The 20,659-nt window shown below is 34.3% G+C and overlaps 3 protein-coding genes and 1 long non-coding RNA gene across 12 annotated transcripts in view; 2 read left to right on the top strand and 2 right to left on the bottom strand.

The window, feature by feature from the left end:
• LOC106751247 (heparanase-like) overlaps nucleotides 1–1,341 on the bottom strand; it is a 7,714-nt gene extending 6,373 nt beyond the window's left edge. Inside the window, exon 1 of one of the 2 annotated variants that reach the window (XM_014632099.1) lies at nucleotides 767–1,341. In XM_014632099.1, the coding sequence (XP_014487585.1) occupies nucleotides 767–866 (100 nt within the window). In that variant the 5' untranslated portion in view covers nucleotides 867–1,341. The remainder of the gene's footprint in view (nucleotides 1–766) is intronic. The other variant, XM_014632100.1, reaches the window with a different exon arrangement.
• Nucleotides 1,342–3,253: 1,912 nt separating this feature from the next.
• Nucleotides 3,254–8,319, top strand: LOC106751250. Its single transcript, XM_014632107.1, has 3 exons — nucleotides 3,254–3,649; nucleotides 4,019–4,333; nucleotides 6,092–8,319. The coding sequence occupies exons 1-3, from the start codon at nucleotides 3,371–3,373 to the stop codon at nucleotides 6,617–6,619; spliced, it is 1,122 nt and encodes a 373-aa protein (XP_014487593.1). The 5' UTR covers nucleotides 3,254–3,370; the 3' UTR covers nucleotides 6,620–8,319.
• A 2,616-nt stretch (nucleotides 8,320–10,935) lies between these two features.
• LOC106751241 (lysosomal alpha-mannosidase) lies at nucleotides 10,936–20,581 on the bottom strand. 2 transcript variants are annotated; one of them, XM_014632088.1, is made up of 17 exons: nucleotides 20,214–20,581; nucleotides 19,692–19,794; nucleotides 19,087–19,168; nucleotides 18,651–18,836; nucleotides 18,114–18,319; nucleotides 17,629–17,765; nucleotides 16,906–17,039; nucleotides 15,636–15,849; nucleotides 15,135–15,331; nucleotides 14,430–14,623; nucleotides 13,965–14,164; nucleotides 13,469–13,682; nucleotides 13,097–13,214; nucleotides 12,590–12,866; nucleotides 11,963–12,205; nucleotides 11,571–11,720; nucleotides 10,936–11,373 (listed from the first exon to the last, which is right to left on the bottom strand). In XM_014632088.1, the coding sequence occupies exons 1-17, from the start codon at nucleotides 20,388–20,390 to the stop codon at nucleotides 11,143–11,145; spliced, it is 3,063 nt and encodes a 1,020-aa protein (XP_014487574.1). In that variant the 5' UTR covers nucleotides 20,391–20,581; the 3' UTR covers nucleotides 10,936–11,142. The 2 variants fall into 2 exon arrangements, with proteins under 2 accessions (XP_014487574.1, XP_014487575.1); XM_014632089.1 differs by lacking the exon at nucleotides 16,906–17,039 and adding an exon at nucleotides 16,529–16,662.
• Nucleotides 11,297–13,728, top strand: LOC106751245. Of its 7 annotated transcripts, none has more exons than XR_001375026.1 (7): nucleotides 11,297–11,388; nucleotides 11,591–11,904; nucleotides 11,995–12,047; nucleotides 12,131–12,229; nucleotides 12,604–12,746; nucleotides 13,104–13,283; nucleotides 13,639–13,728. It is a non-coding gene; the product is annotated as an uncharacterized LOC106751245 (long non-coding RNA). The 7 variants fall into 7 exon arrangements; XR_001375027.1 differs by lacking the exon at nucleotides 13,639–13,728 and adding an exon at nucleotides 13,454–13,545; XR_001375030.1 differs by lacking the exon at nucleotides 13,639–13,728 and having other exon boundaries at nucleotides 11,591–11,673; nucleotides 13,104–13,343.
• Nucleotides 20,582–20,659: the final 78 nt, after the last annotated feature.

Genomic DNA, 20,659 nt, shown 5'->3' with positions numbered 1-20,659 from the left:
TTTTATTATTATACATAAAATATATATACACATTAGGTGCATTTTGGCTTGTATAACTGAAATTTTTCATCTTACTGAAGTGTATTTGATGAATCTATTTTATACTAAAATGAAAATAATGAAAATTAGCAAAGGCCTCTAGGAAGGTATTAACTTAAAATTTATTTATTTAAAATATTGTTATCTGAATTTATAATTACTCCATTATATTTTGTATTTTTTTGTTTCTATTTAGCAGATATACTTTGCATAGGGGTCAATGTTAATCTTTAATGTTTTAATTTTAATATAAGATAGACTTATCACACATACTTTAATAAGACGAAAAGTTTTAATTTCACCAGCAAAATATATATGTTATGTTTATATGACAAAACTATAATTATATAAAGTTACTTGTTATTTTTTCTCATCTTTGAGGACAATCCTTGACATATATTGTCAAGATAATAGCTCTCAATAATTTTCATAGGATTTCTAACAACTTTTGTTGATGATTTTTTAATGAATAATGAGTAATGGCTAAAATCTTTTGAATGTTATTCAAGGTGATAAGCTTGATAATATATGTCAAGAGCACAATTGTATCTTGTTGCTCCGTTAAATGCAATATTTACCATAAGAATTATTAATAGAATAATTGATTATAAAATGAATGCTGAGATATAAAGAATTAGATGATTCCATTAACTTTTGGAACATATACAATTATTCATTCTTCTAAATTATTGTAAAATAAAATCTAAAATTTTTACTTAGGTAATACCAAATATCCTGAAATTATCTTGAATGTGCCCAGAACGTGCTGGAACACTCCCAAGGGCATCCTCATGCGGTACATTTGTGATAAATTTAAGATATCTCATACTATTTGAGTAAATTTCAGATAAAAAATTTTTAAATTTAGAAATATTTAAATTTAGAAATATTTTATATAAAGTTAATTTGAATTATCAATTTATTTCACGAAAGATTTCTTCTCGTGCAGGATTTGTCAAAAGCCAATTGTTTAACAGTCTAGAAACACGTTGAACAGGTAACAACACACGAAGCCTTCTTCTTAATTATGACTGCGGACAGTTCAAAGGCTCGTCTTCATCGCTAGTAGTTAGGATTAGTTATGACAAAACAAGTTTACACGCGTTCCTCCGAGATGGAACGACTTAACAAAAACATATGCAGTTCAGCGATGAATAAATTCTCCATAAATACACGCACAAAGCACATCCGGGCCGCTCGGCTATTTCCGCAAGACTGACACACGAAGTCGATAAGTAAATTTATGGTTAAAGCTACACCATTGAACCACAGTTCAACTACATACAGTTGCTGTCAGCTTCTTCGATGTCAGTGATCAACGATCACATGACTGTCCGACATGTTGTGGGTTGTATGGGCGCTGAATTTGAACGACATCAAGAGAGGTAATGTTTCGCATAAAGTAGTTGTAAAATTCAGAGAAATCCTATATATGATTGTGTGGAATATAGAACTGTATATATTAATGTAGATTTATTTTTTGCTTTTAATGTCATTATATTGCTAGAATGAAGTAATGAAAATATAAAACAGTATACGAAACGTGACAATATTAATAAGTTATTGACAATCTCAGACAGCTCAGACATCTCAGACATTTCATCTCAATGTTTAAAAGCGGGATATCAGACGACTGTAAGACCTATTTAAGACGTTATAACATAAGTAGTTTTTAAGACGTATATCCCAGTTGTGAACATGCATCCAAATATGTGCTGGGATATAGGATAGAGATAGAGGAAACAAGAAAAGCACAAAAAATTATATGTACGTAATTATTATTACTATCCTATATAATTCACATTTATGAAAGAGTAAAAATGCAATAACTTACATATTGTATGTTACAAAATAACCTCTGCATTGCGTAGCAGTATAATGTTCGTTTGTTGACGATGAATCATCTTGAGAGATGTTAAGATATTTGGTGTTACTCTAAAGTAATAATAAATAAATTAGTAGAAATGAGAAAACCGTTGATGGTAGGCATTTTTGTTCCCATTTCGGAGTGGTTTGAATGCATGCTAAAGCTGGAATAATAATTCATACACAGGTGAGAACAATATAGCGCTGAATCGCGTGATATATAGCGTTTTCGATTTGTTGACTCAACCCGACTCCGGCGTCCCATTAATCGCTACAGTATTGTAAACTATAATATACATTACTTGAACTATAGGTTGCAATACTGTAAAGTTAACTGAATTCAAATTTAGTGAAATTTAGTGAACTTTGCACTGATTGGTCGAATTTCAATTTAATCTCAATTTCTAATCCGTAATCTGGTACGGGTTTAAAGACTATCAGAACGCTGTCCGAGTCGGGCCAAGTCAGCAAATCGAAAACGCATTAGCTAGCCAATCAGACGGTTTTTCTGTTGGACTACCAATTAGAAAATTAGAAAATATTATATTAAATTAGCCAATCACCGATGTGGACTATGGGATTCCGCCCATATTACTTATTTAATTTAATACCTTTATATTTATTCTTTTATGTCTTTACTGCTTATGGTAATCCATGTATGAAGGCCTTTACGACTTTGTTTACATGAGAACGTTAATCCGATTTAGTAGTTACCGTAGCGAACTCTTGTATTTAATTGGAATATATTTTTAGGTCTAAAAAGATATACTAATCAAATGTGAGAGTTCATTAAAGCCAGCGCCATACGATGTTTATTTTCGTGCTAGATTGCTTGCTGGATGGAAATACTGCGTTTTGATTGGTGTATTATAATCTATTTTTGGAAATGCTCCAGTCAAAACGTAATATTTTTATCCAGCAAGCAATCCAGCATGAAAACAAGCATCATGTGCCACTAGCTTTACTACGATTATTACTAAACCGGATTAACGTTGCCGTATAATCGTAGCCTACAGCTCATGTATGTAGAACAAATGTGACGAGGTAACATTTGTAGCACGACAGCGGTTCGTGCGTTAGCCAATAAATTTCTAGTTCTCACGGAAAAGCGGCACGTTAATTGGCTATCTTGCGAACTTCCGCCGCTGTAACATTGATTGTGTTCAGAAAACACAACGGTTGTACAGTGGTTGAATATTTCGTCAACGGAATTGGTCTACATTTAAGGATCTAACAGTAAAGACCAATAATCATTGATCATTTACTGATCGCTTGTTTTCTGAACGCAGCCATTGCCGCAGCTTGTGTGCAGGAGCAGGTGGGGCACTTTCGAAAACCGGAAATTTTCGGCCATGTGATCCGTGTCATATGATTGAGAGGGAATAGGTGCTCTACCTCTTCTTGTCTATTCAGTATCGCTCGATAGTGGGTGGTTGTGTACGATTTGTTTCAATTTGAATTAACGATGAAGAGCAGTATGAGAAAGAATTCTCAATTTTTTCTCGCTCTGATCGTTCTCTGTCAATTTACGCTTTTACACGCCGGCCCATCCGTGCCTGTCGTAATTTGGTGTCCAAACAACCAGTCTGACATTGTCAATCCGACGCAGCTCAATGTAGCATCAGATCCACTGCAGAAATTATCGTCGGAGGATTTTGAAAGAACTCTGGATCAATTAGGCAAAAATATTGACTTGCTCATCGTCGTCGATGAACTATGTGTTGAAGATTTCAAGAACAATAAGGTTATTTTATATGTGTTAATTATCTTTTTAGTTTTAAGTTGTTAGTTTTATCTATGTTTTAATTATATTTTATGTTGCACTTTTTTTCAATTTTTAAATTATGTAAAACAGTATTATAAAGAATAATTACATCATATTGCATGAACATTGTAGTGTAAATTGACAAATAAGATATAATTATCATTCAATACAAAATTTTACTTATGTAATATTACGATTTGAGAACCATATAGATGTGATAAACACAACATACATTAAATATAGCTTGAATTTAAATTTAGTTAAATATTTAAGGTAAAATATATAATTTCAGTACTAAATATAATTCTACAAATTATTAAATAAATTGCAATATGGAATGTGTTATAGGTATTGTCAAATGCTATCAATGGCTCTAAGCTGTATTATCTTCCCTGCGTTGATACACCATACTCTATCTTCCGCAAAACCATCACCTATAAACAGATGAAGATGATAGAGGACATAAATGATGATCATGAATTGAACATGGTTTTAAAAGATATTGATTCAAATACATGTGTAGCACTTACAGGAAAGGAGTGTCGGTACAGTCACAATGATCGTATAAAACGAGATGTCCCTGCTGATAAAAAAAATTATACAGATTTTAGATTAAAAACAGATAGAGTCCTGCTATATTCCAGTAAAGCTCTATTATTCAAGGTAAGAAAGTATTTTGTAAGAAATTAACATTAAAATTATAATAAAAAAATTAAAAAATAGAAATTTTCAAAACAACATTTTTTATATAAAATTTTAGTGTGTGCGTACACACACACATGTATGTATACAGGGTGTCTTATTTTAAAGAAGAATGTTTCAGACAAAAGTTGTAGAGTTCGAGGGAGATATGAGATAGTGATCTTCATTGTATAGTTAATATTTCAAGATCAACTTTATTTTTTAAATAGAATCATATAGTTTTTTTTTTATCGTAACCCGATTCCTTTGTTTATTCTACGTAAAAAAATACTAGAGTGTGATAATTGAAAAGTACTTTCAAAATATTTACTTTTTATTCTGATATTTTTCATAACAAAATCTGAAATATAAAATATTCACTTTTTGATAACGTCACTTTAACACTTTTTTACATAATGATATGAAAGAAATAAATTACTGATATTTATCATTGCATATTGGTACATCGATGTATTTGTAATGCGATGTATTTTTTAAAGTTTTTCTATGTTTATTTACAATGATCGATTCCATCTATTCTACATGCAGAAATGTTCAGGTGATATTATCGAAAAATGAATACTTTATGAGATATTTTATATTTTGTACTGAAAAATATCAAAGTGAAAAGTAAAGTATCTCGAAAAGTTTTCACTTTTTGACGACTTTTGATTTTACTATAGTACTTCTATATGTACTATAGTACTATAGTACTTCTATATGCAGAATGAAGAAAAGAATTGAATTGTTTTGAAAAATGACTGTATGTTTCTATTAAAAAAATTAAAGTTGTTCTTAAAATCACTTTGAATTATTGACTATACAACAAAGTTAAGGTCAGTACCTTACGTCCTTCTCGAAATCCTACAACTTTTGTCTAAAACATTTTCTTTAAAATAGGAGACCTGGTTTTATACATATATATAGAGTATTTCACAGCAATATACACAAATTTGGTGATAGCGTAGAACAGATTGAAGTTAATAGAAAAGTCCTTTATTATTTTGCAAACAACATGCAAAATTTTGAGTTATTATTGAAATTGGCTATGTATAGAGGCTTCTGTAATTAATGTCTCGAAAATTTTCATGTTATTTATAAAATGGTAAAGGACCTTTGTTCAGAGTGGCCGAATTTACAAGTATGTGACAGCTGTTGTACTTAGCCTTAGCTTTAGGTTCAAAAGCCAAGGTTTAATGATGTCGCTAATTTTTGAGTTATTAATTAAAGAAGCCTGTATACATGACTATTTTCAGTAAATAATAACTTGAAATTTTACATTTTGCAAAATGGTAGAAGACTTTTTTGTTTACTCTTTCACGAAATATGTAGAAGTTACTCTAAGATACTTTGTACATATATAGGATGTCCAATAATTACCTCGGCATTCGTGCAGATAGAACGGATTAAATTGAACAAGAAAGTCATATAGCATTTTGTAAAGATCGCAATAATTAATGAGGAATTAATCTGAATGAGTCAGTAATCGCACGAGGAACAGGCCGAATTCTGTAAAAAAAATGGCTTATTTCTGAAGATATCCTAGCAATGATGAATATTAATTGATAGCGAGAAACGTGTTTCTTTTTAGCGCACTGCTCTGTTATGTGCAGCTCGCTAAGTTACTCTGTTTCTAGAAATTAAGATTAATTAATTCCTCACTACCTGTACATTACGAATGCTGAAATAATTATCGGACATTCTATATAGTTACAATAAAATAAATATTTGTTATTACAGGTCAAAAAGTCAGAAAATGAAACATTACTTCATTCTTCCAATGTTACAACAGCATCAACTCGTACAGATGAACTTGGTACGGTGATTTTGACCATGAAATTTTCTGATACTGCTATTGGCGACCTGACACTCGAGTTTTTCTTCCCAGTTGAAACCATTGGCTATTATACACTGAAGAAAGTTAATTTTAAGACGAACGATATAAGCGATTCATTAGAGACCAAACTAGATATTTACTTTCCCTATAATTTTTCTTATCATTGTTCCCAAAATGTCGTTTTTCTCAATGATACGATATATTTAAATATCACGGATATGCAAGTTCAAATTGATTCAAGGAACGCGATGTTTAGCGACGCTTACGACTGTGTTGGTTTCACTAGTATTCCGATCTGGACGGGAATTTTTGTGACCGCGATATTAGCTTCAATTATGACTTGGGCGCTCACAATGATAATGGATATTCGTACCATGGACAGATTCGATGATCCTAAGGGAAAAACTATCACGATCTCTGCCGCAGATTAGGAGAGGGAGAGATATAAAAATAATATCTTCATATTAAAATTATATTGTATTAATGTATTTATATTAAAGCTCAGATTTCTCGGGCAGCTATATCAATTTTATGACGTCATAGATGAGAAATGACATGTAGTAAGTTTTTTGTGGCATATGACTTTATTTTTAGTTTGCTTAAAAAAATATAATAGTTTCGTAATCCTGAAGCCTGGAAAATATGTGACAAACTGAGATGATTGCTCGATATATCACGTAAAATTGCAAAATAATTTTTAAAATAACGGGTCATTTTTCAGCCGTCTTAGCTGTCACGATTGCCTGAGTATGATTGAAAAATAACACGTTATTTCAGGAATTACTTTGCAATTCTACATAACATAATTGACGGACATCTCAGTTTGCGGCATATGTTTCAGGATTACAAAACTATTATGTTTTTCAAGGGAAACAAAAAGATAAAGTTATATGCCGCAAAAAAAACTTATTACATATTTCTCGCCTATGATATCCTGAACCAACGCGACTGCCGAGAGATAGCTAAGCTTTAATATGTATTGTATGAAATCTATATCGTTGCAGGAAAAACATTTCCATATCTCATGCCGACAATTTACAAAAATTATTTAGATTAAGTTTGATTTCGACTCAATATTAGTATCCTCGGTTTACAGAAAGAAGAAAAAATAGGAATAGTATTAATTAATGATAAAATGCTAGTCTCACCGACGCGCAAAATATCAATATGAACGTCTTACTCCAATGTGTAAATATCCATACGCATTCCGTTGTATTTATCTTAACGTTAATATATGTAGGATGTCTCATAATGACCATCTAAACTTTCTATTATCTTACTAACAACTATCGACTAATATCTATGGTGTTTTGAACCAAATGAAACAACTTCTTGTAAAAGTTCAGATATCACAGTTCTTCAATCGTTTAATTTTTTAATGAATAAGATTTGACCAATGAAAGATTTGTACACTGAATTTACTGACATACTACTTCAACATGTACAGTCGCAGGACGGTTACAACAATTTTTTTTTTACATGTTTCAAAACATAAAAATGACGACAAAGCAAATTATGGTAGTGGATGGTCAGATAGCTGTCAAAATTATATATGTATATGTAATTTTGACATATATAATTTTGGCAACTGTTTGACCATCTATTGCACATGTTCGTGAATCATATAGTCTGTTCTTTTTAGACAAACTGACTGCATTGATTAAGAAATTTACATATATATTGAAACATATAAAGTGCGTGTATGAAATTCTCATGCTTCAGTATGCATACATTTCTTCAACTAGTGCAGCCAGTTCAGCTAAAAATAACAGTTCAATAGATTTATTTCGTTATATCTTTTGTGTATTTCGAACGTAAAACACGTAAGAAAAACTGTTACAATCGTCTTGTGATTATACGCTACACTGTTTCTCCCATTGATCGAATCTTGATCGCTAGAAAATTAAATAGTTAAAAAATTATATAATGTTTAAATTTTCTGCAAATGAGAAAAGTTTCTCCATTTTATTCCTGAAACATTGGTTATAATTTTAAGCGATTGTTGAAATATCCTATGTATATATATTATGTTTGTTATTATGCATTTGCTGTTAATTTTCATAACGAGTTGTATAATTGTAGAGTTTAACTCATATATGTAAAAAAGATTTCATGAATGAATGAAGGTAGCATGAAGGTAGCATAATATATTGAATTAAATAAAAATACGAAAAGTTCGTGAAAATAAATTGATACATTTTATATTGATTAAAAGGCATATCAGCCGACTAACCAAATCTGCTAAACACAAAAATTACTCTGATCAAATATTACATATTAGTAGTAAAAAGTTCTTAGCTTTGTTTTGCATCGACTAGATCAATATTTTAAATCAAAGTATTTTCCCAATTGCGATTGAGGTATTGATATTAATAATTACAAAACGTCATGTGACAGAAGGGTAAGATACATATTTCAAAAGTTAGTATTGTTCATAATGGCCATAAGCAAAGAGCATATTCAATATTCCATACATCTGACATTTCATTTCAAGAAAAACGTTAAAGCTGCCAAAATGATTTGTACTGTACATGGATGATAATATCGTAAATCACGCAATGTATAAAAAATGGTAAACAAATTTCGCGAAGGAGATTTTTACCTGAAAGTCTAGTCATGTTTTGAACAAACTGTCAAGTTTTAATCAGACGAGCCGTGAGCATTATTAAATCAAAACATACCGTAAACTCAAAAAGAACTTGTGGAACATTTGGGAGTCAGTCAAAATGCCATTTTCAACCATTTCATCAAATTCGGAAAGAAAGAAAAGGAGTGCCTTGATGAATTGATTGAAGAGACCAAAGTGCGCCGGTACGACATCGCACTGTCCTTGCTAAGTTGATTCAAACAGAAAAATATTTTATAACAAATCATCACGAATGATGAAAAATAGATCCTATATAGCTGCGTTCGGGGACACTATTAGCGCCATAAACGCAAACACTACTAACGCTGTTCGTGGGGTCAATAGCACGAAAGCGATAGCACGCTCGGTGAACGGTATTAACGTAACGTTAGCATTTGGTCTGTTCTTTTTAGCTGCATTGGTGCAATAAGTTAGAATAGGTCTGTTCGTTTTCGCTGCACCGCTGAACTAGTGCAATAAGTTGAAGCGAGACAGATATATGTTTTCTCACTTTAACTTATTGCACCGCTGAACTAGTGTAACAAGTTGAAGCAAGACAAGTATATGTTTTTCCACTTCAACTTAATGCACTAGTTCAACGGTGCAGCGAAAACGAACAGACCTATTCTAACTTATTACACCAGTTCAACAATGCAGCTGAAAAGAACCTGCCAACTACTGTTGTACTGCGTTGTACCGTCGTTTTGTACTTCTTCTTCGAGTTAAGTTAAACTTTTTTAGATTATGTCAAATATTACAGTTCAAACTCGTCTTCAGTTTCAACATGCCGAAGTTTTATTTCCATACAACCGTCCGTTACATACAGGAATAATAGTAAAGCAATGTATACTCGTACTGTACGATATTCATGTACGAGAGCTATGACATACAATGGGTGCGTTTCACTTAAACGCTCGGGACGATTGCAAACATAGGTCGTGTTCAGATGTCCAATTGCATTCGTCAATTCGGCAAATTAACTAATATGATTGGGCAATGTAGATTCGGTCTGTAGTCGCGACCGTTGCAAGCATTAAGTGGAACGCGCCTAATGTTGTGCAGTTTTGAGTGTTCACGGAGTTTGCAAACACTAACGCCACCATCACACTACTTCGGAAGAAATAGCGTTTGTAGTGCAAAGTTATGACGTAAAACACTACCACTAGTGACGTCATGATCGCGTTTGTTAGTGCTATTGTCTAGCTCCGCGAACAGCATTTAGAGCTAAGCGTAGCATAGCGTTTCCCCGAATTCACCTTATGAAGTGTGTTCCACTGCATGCTCGCTCACAGCATCCATATCGTCCCTTGAGCCGTTTCACTATACGCCTGTGACGTTCATTGCGTACGGTAACTAGCTTTACAACTAACTTTCTAAAGCTTATAACGTTCGCGCTGAGGAGATGGTTCGACATGAGTGGTGAATTTTACCCAGAGTCTTTGCAATTTATGTAAACTTAATAAATTACTCGGAAATAAAGTTATGGCATTTTCAATTTCCTGACTTGACCCAATTCGCTGCGTTCCGTTAATCGCTACAATATTGCAAACTATAGTATATGTAACTTCAATTATAGGTTACAGTGCTGCAAAGATTATTGGAACGCTGCTCGAGTTAGCAAATCGAAAATGTCATTAAATCTAACTTAAACTGGGTTGCATAGGCGTGGGTTGCCGTGCTTTCTGAATCCTCTGAATCGTGTCAAAAATCGACCTCAGAATCGTCGTTTTTTCGTAGATTTTTATTATTTCATAGTTCTATTTTCGATAAAAATATACTTGTTTGATCATAGTGGCCCATTAATAATTTCTTAAATTATTTCTAACCAGCCAAACACAGATTAACAAAATATATGAGAACAATAAAATTTCCATAAAAATGACGATAATTATTTTTGTTGGATACAACAATAATTCGCTTTTTTTGTACGTCTTTTGCGTTTTACTACACTCTCACATCATGTAACACACGTCGAACTGTGTTGCGATAACATCTCAAATTTCGTTGTACATGTTTTACACATTTTTCAAAACACATTTTTTATTGAAATCTGCTACGATGATCGAATTTTACAAGTTAAGGATTACGTAATATTTATTAAAGCAAAAATAATACAGCGTGTGTTGGGCATTTTTCAATTATATTTCAACTTTAGCCCTTTGTGTATACTAGAAAAGAAAATGTAAAATATATGTACATAACACAGTGTTTTTACGTCGTATTATATGTAATTGTATTACTTAGAATAATTATATGTGTACAATACCGTAGAAAAAAGGTAATGACATCAATTCAATGAGCAAAAAATCAAATACATCTTTGTAAGAACTAAAGGGGTTTACGCTTCACTGTCAGGATAAAAGTGCGTATTTCCATCGGTTTCAAGAGAACATTAGTTACGTTGTCTTGAATTTGTACGGGTTGCACGTTCTCTTCCGCCTCCTGAAGAACATCATTGGTCTCAGCTTCCCATTTCATGCGATTCATATCACTCAGTCGTTGATTAGCGCCAAGCGCGGTTTCCTCGATCGATAAGATGGAGAATGTCGAAAATAGATCCTATCAGACGAAAAGGTAATAGAATTAACAGCTGCTTTGAAACTGCCTATTTCATAGATAATTATCATATATAATTCTTATAATTATTATATAATTATATTTTTCTATATATAGTATGTTCTATATTATTTATATAGAACATTTATGTGTCAGAGAAGTCTATAATTAGAAAATTTTATATAAAAGTAAAGGCGCACCTGTATATTAACTTCCACAGGTTGAGACATCTGCTGTGCCTCGCCAGCCTCGAAGAGATGCTCCAGCCTTAACAGAATTGTACCATCTTTCCATGGCTCTAGCGTAAGAATGTGCACGTTCAGTGGCAATAATTTATTAAGCCCCGACGTCTACGAAATGAATTTTAATCAACAAACATTACGTCTAGATAGCCCTCGCACAAAATAGTTACTAAGTGGCGTAAAACAAATCTCGACAAACTATTCATCGGACTGTTCAAAATAGGAGATTTACTGTAAACCTTGCAAATTGTCTGCCGAGCTTTGTGTTTTATATTAGTTGTAAAATAACCATGTGAGCTATTTATCTTGCATAAAACTCACGAAGCAGGAATTCGAAAGTATATACGTACGAAGGTCCTGTATGTACTATACATATCCTCAGAATTGTTAGTGACGGGAGCACCTAAGATCCAAGGATGTAGGGCCAATTTGAGGGTCAGTTCTTTCTCCTTCAATACAAACTCGTCCAAGTTCTTCGATCCGCCTCCAAAGAGATAATGTGTGCCTCTTACTACTAGACCTTCGCCATATGCAGATTCATTTAACGCTTCGCCGACGCCAAACGCATCATCCTTCAGGAGTCTTCGATGAAGCTGAAAGAAATATCGTTTATTATAGTACGTACATTTTCACTTGATATCGTAACATTTTACATGTTTTAGAAAATCAATAAAGTTGCAGATCAGTGATAAAAATTCAACATATAATTGAATTATAATTCTATTTTTAATTTCTATTTCTATTAGTTTCTATTTTTAATTCAATTTTAACTTATAAGTTTCGAATATTTTAAATACAATTTTGTAACTAAAGCTTGCGAATTTTAAACTCTCTGCATTCTCTAAATAAATTCCGAAATTTCTTATGTTTTATAGATTTTAAATACTTCTAAAAATTTATCGTTCAGACTAGCAAGTTAGCGTGAAAGAAATCGCGAAGTGAGATCGATTAAATTTTATTTTACACAGAAGGCTTACCATTAATTCAATAGAGCCGTCATCCATGCTGCTTCCACCTTGGGCACGATCGGTCAAGACATTCAACTTCAGTTGCTTCTCTTCGTCTTTGATGACAATTTTATTAGTCACCGGATAATAATTCCCAGCTACCGGCTCGTGCAACTCCAGATCCCACGTTGGTCTATAATTTCTCACACGTTTCAACATCTCCCTTCCATTGCTGTCTGTGTAGAATTCCCCGTCCGTTTTCAGGTTGCTCGAGTACTTCGTGATAATCTCTTTGCCAATCTTATCTCTGAAAATAATACGCAGCGATTAGAAGTGTTATAAAAATGTCATATTAAACATTATAATAATTTTAAACTTAATATATCATTAATTATGTACTATTATAAATATAAATTATATACATTTATTGTATAAAGAGAACTAGAAAAATTTATTTCAATCTAAATTTCATGAAGTAGTCGACAGAATCGCGGACAGCAATTAAAAATCGTCGTAGTAATAAAAATTGATCATTACTTCACAGGTATCGGTCCAATCAGCCAATTGAACTCAACTTGCTCCTCTTCTGAATAAATTCGGACTACTTGACTCATCCATTCGTTTACCGTCAGATGAAGTTCTTCCACAACCGGACCTGACAGAGAGAAAGTAGATGAATTTTACGATAAAAGATATATTTAAGAGTGCTATGGACACATATAGGGTGAGCTGTATGAAATTAAATGGGAAAAATAAAAGAGAACAATTTTTCGAAGAAACATTATCCATTTGTAAAAGAGTTATTTAAATCTAAATCCAAAAATCTGTACAGACCATTCCATTTAAGAAATAGAGACACGTGAGAAAATTGTAACATTTTACGTTTTATTCTAGACGAGTGAACAATACCTTTGTAGATTTGGTACGTCCCGGTATAGTCAAAATTATTGACTGATGCGTTTTTAGGCCTGAAGATATACGCGCCGGACGATCTGTTTTCGAAGACTTTGTTGTTACCCTCTGCTCCCTCGTAGTAATGGAAGGACTGTACAAAGTTCATGTTTTTCTGCTTGTTGTAGTGTACTATCACGTTACCGTCGTCGTTGACCGATATATTATACAGCTGAAAGTCAGACGAGAGATGAATTTCGGAGGTAATTGCGGCTTATTTCGTCTTTTTTAAGGTAACATTGTATTATGACACAAGAAGAGCGTCAATTTAGTTATGTAGAATGCTTTAGAGAAAGATTGCGTTAATAAAAGTTATTTTAATACGTATTAAAATATTATCGAGTAATTTTAATATAGTCTTTATTATCTTCTCAAACACACGTGTATGTGAACGTTAATCTTTTTAATTAATGGTCTACTTTAACTGTCTGTACGTCTATACGCGTCTATTTACCTCATTGCTTATAAAACTCGTTGGTTCGGCTTGCGGTGTGTCTTCCAGCGTCTTAGACTTAGCTATGACGTAAGATACCAGACCGAGAGCAGGAATGTTCGTAGCACGGAAGACAAGCTCATTCTGCGCCTTGCTCATTCGTCCTGGGATATTTTGAACGCTCTGAGGAATCGGCACTATCTGGACGGCCGGATACACTCCTGTTTAATCATCCAAGAATATATATTAAATATCTCATAAATTCGATTAGATGTACAGCAATTTCTATTATTATTTTATACATTTTGCTTATTCAACTGTTAACCGTTACTCGATGATATTTATATGATGTGAAAGAATTCCTCATATATATTTTGCGGTCGTAATATGAAATTGTGATTGTATAAGCTATAGTCTTGACAATTTACACACAATTGTCGTCATCTATATATTTTTTTATATCTTGATGCTTCTCGGCATACGAACCATCGTTGAGTGATCGAACTGCATAAGAGTTCCCTTCGACTGGAATGCGAACGTAAGTGGAGACCGGTCGACTCTGAGGATTGTATACCGTTATCATGAACATGTCACTTTCCTCGGAGAAGGCGCAGGAGCTGATGTTCAGCTCCAAGCACGTGAAGATCTTCGCATCATCTTGCGTCATCCCTGACCATTTCCTGTTCCACAGGTAACGGTGAAGTTAAAAAACTTTCCCATCTTCTAATATAATTTAACTTGAAATTGTTTCTACCATGAGATCATCAAAGAAAAGAATAGGAAAGTAGAACAATCCGAGAAAAAAAGATTGTATATGAAATTTGCCCATATATGACTATATATAATCATATATGTCCACAACGAAAAAAGACTGTTGTTTACAAATTATATGCGAATACAATCGAAGTAAATGCTTCTGGCTACTTGTGCTTCTGACAGCATATAATATCGACATTTAATTAAATGACACAACATTATTTTTTTTTTCGTGTAGACATATATGATCACATATGTAACCACATATATGGACAAAATTCATATATGATTTTATATAATTATATATAATCATATATAATCATTTTTCCCCGGGAATGAAACATTGGAGAGAGTAAAGACCGAAGTAAGGAAATTAAAATCGCAGAGAGGTAAAACTAGAAACTAGAAGGCGAGAAATTCTGATTATGTACTCACCCTATAGCCTCCGACATTATGTCTCCGGCGTGATGCATATTGTCGTACAATATACGCGCATAATCGTCCGCGACGAACTGCTTCTCGGTGCCGGTAACAGCGTCATGATGCTGCATAACTCCCATAGCCTCGCGGAAATGTTCCAATTGTTTGTCGTGGTTCTTCAGATCTGTCAGTGCGACGAGCTGTTTGCTCGCCTGGAAGCAATAATACATTAGTTTTACTTAAAGTTGGTTTAGCAAAATATCTAACATAATATGAACAAAAAGTTTAAAGAACGAAAATTTGTTTCTACCGTTGAGTTTGAAATTAAGTGTGAAATTGAATACACTGTGCTTCATAATCATCTTATATATGATTCATATTACAGTCGTCGGATTGTCAATTTGTTAGATATATGTATTGATTGATAAAGCAAATATTGTTATTATTATTTTGACGACATTGATAGCGCTTAAATAACGTGCTGTTTTGCTTATCGAATTACAATCATGCCCTTACTTGCAGCATGTTGTTTCCCATCCGCTCGAAATATTTCACCGTTGGTCTGGACGAGAAGTAGCCAGTCCAATAAGCATGAGGATCGCTCGCATACGGGAAAAAGTCGTCGCTCTTGGTCGGCCATTGGAGATTCTCATCATGCAATGCCTTCAAGTAACACGAGGGTGTCGAGTAGAGCACATTGACCGTGGAACCATTGCGTTCGTTCGTGTATCTAAAAAAAGTTATACAAAAAGTTCTTTATCAAATTGTATATATGCACAATGTACATATGTTAACGTAATTGGAACATTGATTTTCACTGACGATAGATGAAAATTGCAGGTCGGATCACTTAAAGCACACCGATCATAATTTTATTATCAATTGCACGACGAGAGTGAATCGATAATTATGCGCACTTATGAATATATATAAGTTATAAATTTAAATTTAATGACAATTTTCGACTTTTAATTTTAATTTTAAATTTAATTATAAATTTAAATTTAATTATAATTAGTTATAATTATTTTTAATTATAATTAATTATAAATTATACAAGTTAGAAATTTATGTAGGTTGATGATAGTATATTTGGTGATAGTATATTTTTTCTCCCTGGAAATGACACTTGCAACACATTAAACTAAGTGCATTGGAAATTAAGAGGGGATTACACATTGAAAAATAAAGTGTTTATAAATTTTTTACTGTTCTCATAAAAATTTTGTAAGTAGAGCACGGATAATTATCGGCTTATCCTCCTTATAAGATATCTCGTATTATCTGAGAATAAAAATCAAACGATTTATCAAAGCTCCGTATTTTGTATACTAGGAAGATAAAGTCGACAAGTCGAATCTTTTCGCATCTCACCTGTTTACACGGTGGCCACCTGATTCGCAACTTACCTGATTAGCTTGTCTAAGTTACCGAACCACATCTCAGCGTGCTGGTAGTTAAAGTCCTCGCCCATAGTGAGGATAATGTTATTAGTTTTGTAGGCTTTCGCTTGAGTTTGCACGTACGCCAGGAAGTCTCTCACCTGTCAATCGCGAACAGTTCTTACTTACCACGAGGAGGAGAAGGAGGAGGAGGACGACGACGACAACGACGATGGGGAGATCGTCGCGCGAGAGTGATCGCGCGAAAACCGCTTTCTGTTCCTGCACGTGTCTCGCTATCAGAGTGATATCGTCCTTGCAAAATGCGACTCGTTGCGAGCTCGCGAACATTACAGAAAGCGTAAATTACGGAAAATCAATTAGATCTCCTCAGATGTTAATACCTTATCAGCTTGTCCAGATTCGTGTAGTACATTTCCGCGTATTGATAAGTGAAATCTCCTCCCATTGTCAATATGATATTATTCGTGCGGTACTGACGAGCTTGCCCGAGCGCGTATTTGAGAAACGCTTCGATCTGGCACAGAAACACATCGCGCACATTATGACTCCGGCACTTAATATACGTATATACCTCGCGTTTCGATTTAATTACTCGTTGTTGGAAACTGTTGCTTTGTTGATTGCGACTTTTTCACTTTCCTACATATCTCTCTCGTTTAGGATCTTTAGATTCTTCGTCATAGGTAAACCTCGTCAACCTGAAAATTCTGATTGTCTTCAACTTTCGTACGTATGTAAACAATCATGAATAAATATGGAATCTTCCGGTTTCTAACAAAGAGTTTTAGGAATTGAAACCACATTTTCATATGTGGAAGGTTTTTAACTCTTTTTCTCAAGTGGACGGAGTTTCACAAAAATCAGAATTTCTAAGATGAAGGGATTTCTTTCTAAATATTCCTACTATATTCTTCTAACGATTTTAGTGCAGATTTTCCAAATTTTTGGAAATTCTCGCTTTGTTTCGGTGAAAATTAATTAGAAATCAATTAATTGGTGCAAAGCGTTAGCGATAAGTCGATTAACGCGCAAGACGACCTCGTTAATTTATGTATTGCCGCATGGGTGTCAATAACTACACCACTATTAATTGCATTACGTACTCTGGTATCAATGTTGTAGTCCGGGCTATCGGGGTCATCGATCATCGGCTCGTCCGCACACAAAACGTCGAAGCAGAATCCCGCTGGTGGACTGTAAGTGTTGAACATCGCGGCCGTGAACAAATCCGCCCGTTGACCTGAAAGCGGCAATGTCACACGCATCATACTTTTAATGAACAATAAACAACAATGAATTGTATCTACAGAATATACTACTAAGGCCCAGTTGCACCAAACTCTGATTAAACTAAGAGACGATTAACTTACAGAGTTGCAACTGAAATTTCTACCTTCTTTTTTTTTTCACTTGGCAACTCCGTAAACGACTTTTCCGAGCGAAAGCGTCATCCTCTTTATCTTCAAAATTTTTAACACAATTTACTTATGCAAACAAGTCTCAAGTTCAATTAAAGTCACGTGAGATTTTCTGAGTTACATCTAGTTTCGCGTCATCGGTCTCGGCTGACCGAAGACTCTTGCCTCACCTAAACTAGGACTGCTCTTCCAAATGAATTCCATCGACTTCTCGCGCAGTCTCTTCGCCTTATCCTGATAATCGATACGCCCGAAGAGCATGCCATCAAAGCCCATCTGTGCGAATAGAGAAGCTTGTTCCCTGGAGTGACCGAACGGATCTATCTGCCACCCTATATGCGGCCTGGCGCAGCTTCCGAACGTATCGTTGAGTCGCCTGCAAATCAGTGAGATCAACGAGTTATAACTTGTATAAAACAAGTTATATTTCCAAGAATTCAAATACGATATTTTAGAGAAATGTTTAATTTGATTTCCAAGCTAGTGCTACATCCTTCGTGGATTTATCTCCGATTTTTCGTGAACATTTTAGTTCGTTTCTTCAGGAAGAGGAAGAGCCCGAAACTTAAATACAATGTAATGCATTTTTTGCGATAATAGGCAAAATGCAAACGCGAAAAATATTGCTCAGATATTTCTCTTTTCATGCATCTCTCTCTCTCTCTCTCTCTCTGTCTGGCACGTTTCACGTACGATTCAGCGCGTACCTGAATCCCCAGGTGAATTGGTCAATTATCGAGTGATAGTGAGTTACAGCTTCGTCATTCATGCTCCATGCCCCTCCGATAAATTCCAGTCGTCCCTCGTTGATCAACATCCTCACGTCGGCCTGCACCTTTTCGTTCTGCCGTAGCCACCATTTCCAGAAGAAGGCGGTCTCCACGTAAATGAATCTGGAAAAAGAGCGATCTAAAATTTGTATCTTTTCAATCACACTCGGAATGAAAAATAAATGGAAAGTAATATCTTCGTAAAACGATATTAAAGTCGCGTTTATCAACGAAATAGTCGACGTAATAATACGAATATCTGTGTCTGATACAACTTATCTATTTATTATTTTTTGTGCGGATTTTTATCGCGTTGTAGCTCTCATGCTGGTGAACAGCTCATCTATTGTGGAAGACTACATGAGATAATTACCTCCTATTAGGATCAGCCAGCAGTGCTTGAACAGCACTATCGATGATGTACTGCACGCCGGCCTTTTGGATCATGGAGCGACCTTGAAGAGTAAAGAATTCGTCAGAAATGATTAAACCTGTTGTATTTATCTACGAATAGTTGTTACAAATTATTTAATAGTTTAAAGAGTTTTAATACTTATTAAATTATTAAATAATAATAATAACTTTTTTAATTATTAAATTATTTTAGTTTAAAATTGGTTGTTTTTATATAGATATGCTAAAACATTAACAAAGCAAGAAAATTAATAAAAATAGCAAGTAGCAATTTTTGCGATTAACTTGTATGTTAACGCCATAACTATTATAATTTGATTGATGATAAAACTCTTAAATATTTTTCATATCAACTTTTATAAAATAATAACAGACATAAGAGAAAATATCCTTATAATTATTCGTAATTAGAAGTATATATACTAAATTCAATAAGATACTTTGTTTTCCTTGGATCTCAAATATTTTACCGATCTTAATTAATCATTTCTCAAACAAATTATTACACAGAAATTAATTTCTCAGTGAGTGATGTTTCTAGTACTATTATTCTCCTTCACTCACTTCCGAAGTAATATTGATCAACAGTTTTCAGCCAGCCGACGTCGTCGTGAGTGTGTGCGACCAAGTGAATGTTAAGTTTACTCGGGTCGACGGCATGGCAAGCCTGAAATTAATGAAGTGTGTGTAAGTGAGAAGTGTGTCGAAACTGCAACCCAAAATTGCGAGGCAGTAGACAGCAAACATAAACAGTCCAACGTCTCTCGCCAAGGCAAAGAATTTAAATTAGAAAATGATATGAAACACTGTGCAAAATTTACTTCTGCAGGTTTGGCTGTCTCGTTGACCTTATATTGGGCAACATTCACTCGACATACCCTCAATGAATGCCAATATAATTAATATTGGACTAATATATCGCCAATGAATTGTGATACTAAGGAATGTTCATTTACATAACGATAATTTCAGACGTAAACATGATTAGTCGCCAGTATCGTTCATTGACACTTCGTCGCTGTGCGGAACGTTCATCCCCCCTTCTCCTCTCGGCAGTATTTCGCTTGTTAGTCAATTTGCGCGTACCTTGTAACCGCAATTCTCCGTCGTCGTCGTTGATTCCTGTTGTGGTATTCGCGCCGCATCGCCGTGGACGAGAAGCAGCGCGAACGCAAGCGACAGCAGAAGCAGGGATTCGCGATTCGACATATCTGGGACCGATGCTTCCTCTGACACACGACTAATGAGATAAGTGAAGCTCATGCCCTATACTTATATATCGGACGCTGACCGAGCGTGCGAGTCACTCCGATAGGATGCCTCGAGTAGAAGTCGGGAGACGAACGAATACGACGGTTAAAAATGCAAAGGCGTAAGCGTTCATCCGATGGAATTCACTCACGTCTCGCGCGCGAAAAAAAGCGTCCTCTTGCTTTCGCCAACGTGAACAATGTCGTAGCGTTTATGTATCCCCAGCACAACACAATGTAACATGTAACATATCTGTTGGTTGTAATTTTCTACCCAATAAT

This window comes from Dinoponera quadriceps, unplaced genomic scaffold, assembly GCF_001313825.1.
Source record: "Dinoponera quadriceps isolate SergipeBrazil2010 unplaced genomic scaffold, ASM131382v1 scaffold10149, whole genome shotgun sequence".
Lineage (NCBI taxonomy): Eukaryota > Metazoa > Arthropoda > Insecta > Hymenoptera > Formicidae > Dinoponera > Dinoponera quadriceps.
This window is presented reverse-complemented; position numbering and strand designations above follow the sequence as displayed.